The sequence below is a fragment of the Perkinsus marinus genome, assembly GCF_000006405.1.
Source record: "Perkinsus marinus ATCC 50983 genomic scaffold scf_1104296941420, whole genome shotgun sequence".
In the NCBI taxonomy this organism is placed as follows: domain Eukaryota; phylum Perkinsozoa; order Perkinsida; family Perkinsidae; genus Perkinsus; species Perkinsus marinus.
In genome coordinates, this window is record NW_003212551.1 from 1 (window position 1) to 1,162 (window position 1,162).

Here is a 1,162-nt window from a genome sequence, read left to right on the forward strand (position 1 = left end):
TTCGTCCGTGTCCAATACAGCTGTAAAAGAGACTCTCTGGCTCCACATCATCAAGACCCAAAGAAGCAGTAAGACCCCACTTCTCAACCAGTCTACTGAGGCGATCAGCAGGGTTCAGAGCACCCTCAACTTTACCATAGGTAACAGTTATACCACGGGCACGAATATCCGAGACCAACTCATTTATACAACATACTAACCTTTGTACAGCAACCTTCTCAATAGACTTAGCACCAACACGATTTTCCATCCACCGTAGAGCTGTCCGAGAATCCGCATATACGAAGATTGATGAAATCGGGGGCCCAATCGTCCTATGGTTACACAACATCTCATGCAAATACAACATGAGCTTCCCAATAGCAGCAAGCTCCTTCCTGTTGATATGCCAACTCCGTTGTGCTTTAGTACTCAGCCATATGCCAGCCTGCTCTGCCAAATCCCACACCTCTGTATTTGGCTTAGAGGGTTCCGAAATAATATCAGATATAGTAACCGTACCATTCACAACCTTGATACACCACCCGTAACCAACTGGGGAAGCATCTACAAAGCACACCAAACTAGAACCACCATAACACCAGTGTTCACATCGTTGGGCAGAATACTCCTCAAGAGTCGTAAAACACGAGGAAATGATGTTGAAGTCAGCAGAGCCATTCTCAATCGAGAGCAACTCATCTGCATCCTTCATCCCCTTCCCAGCGATGGACCGGAGTAAATCTCCTGCTAGTCGTGCTTCACAATGCAATCGACAGGGATCCACACCAGTACCACCACAACCGGCAATACCAAGAAGTAGACGAGCAGTCCATTTCATATTGAAAGAACCATCAGGAAATCTAAGACCCGAAGGAATAGACTTTCTGCAGGACAGCACGAGATTTCCTTCACGAAAGCACCAGTTCAAACCCAAATGCTTGAACTGCATTTCTTTATCAGAATTATGTTGCTTAGATGCAGGCAACTCGAAGCCTGCTTGAAGGAGAACACTCTCCATCATATTCACAAACCGGTCTGCAGCATCAACAGCTTCTCGATCACAGTAGATGGTAATATCATCGAGGTAGATGTAGAAGCTCGCAGTTTGTAGAAGAAGTTGATCCTCGGCACTCAGCTGAGAATAAGCAACATTCATCAAATGTAGCAACACCGTATAAAG

General features: G+C 45.6%; 1 protein-coding gene across 1 annotated transcript; it reads right to left on the bottom strand.

Annotated features, from left to right (window-relative positions):
* Window positions 1–18: 18 nt before the first annotated feature.
* Window positions 19–1,117, bottom strand: Pmar_PMAR013086 (hypothetical protein; the record flags this gene model as incomplete). The annotated part of the gene is made up of 1 exon (XM_002781823.1): window positions 19–1,117. A coding segment is annotated over one exon (1,099 nt), but the record flags the coding sequence as incomplete, so codon positions are not given.
* Between the last annotated feature and the right edge of the window lie 45 nt (window positions 1,118–1,162).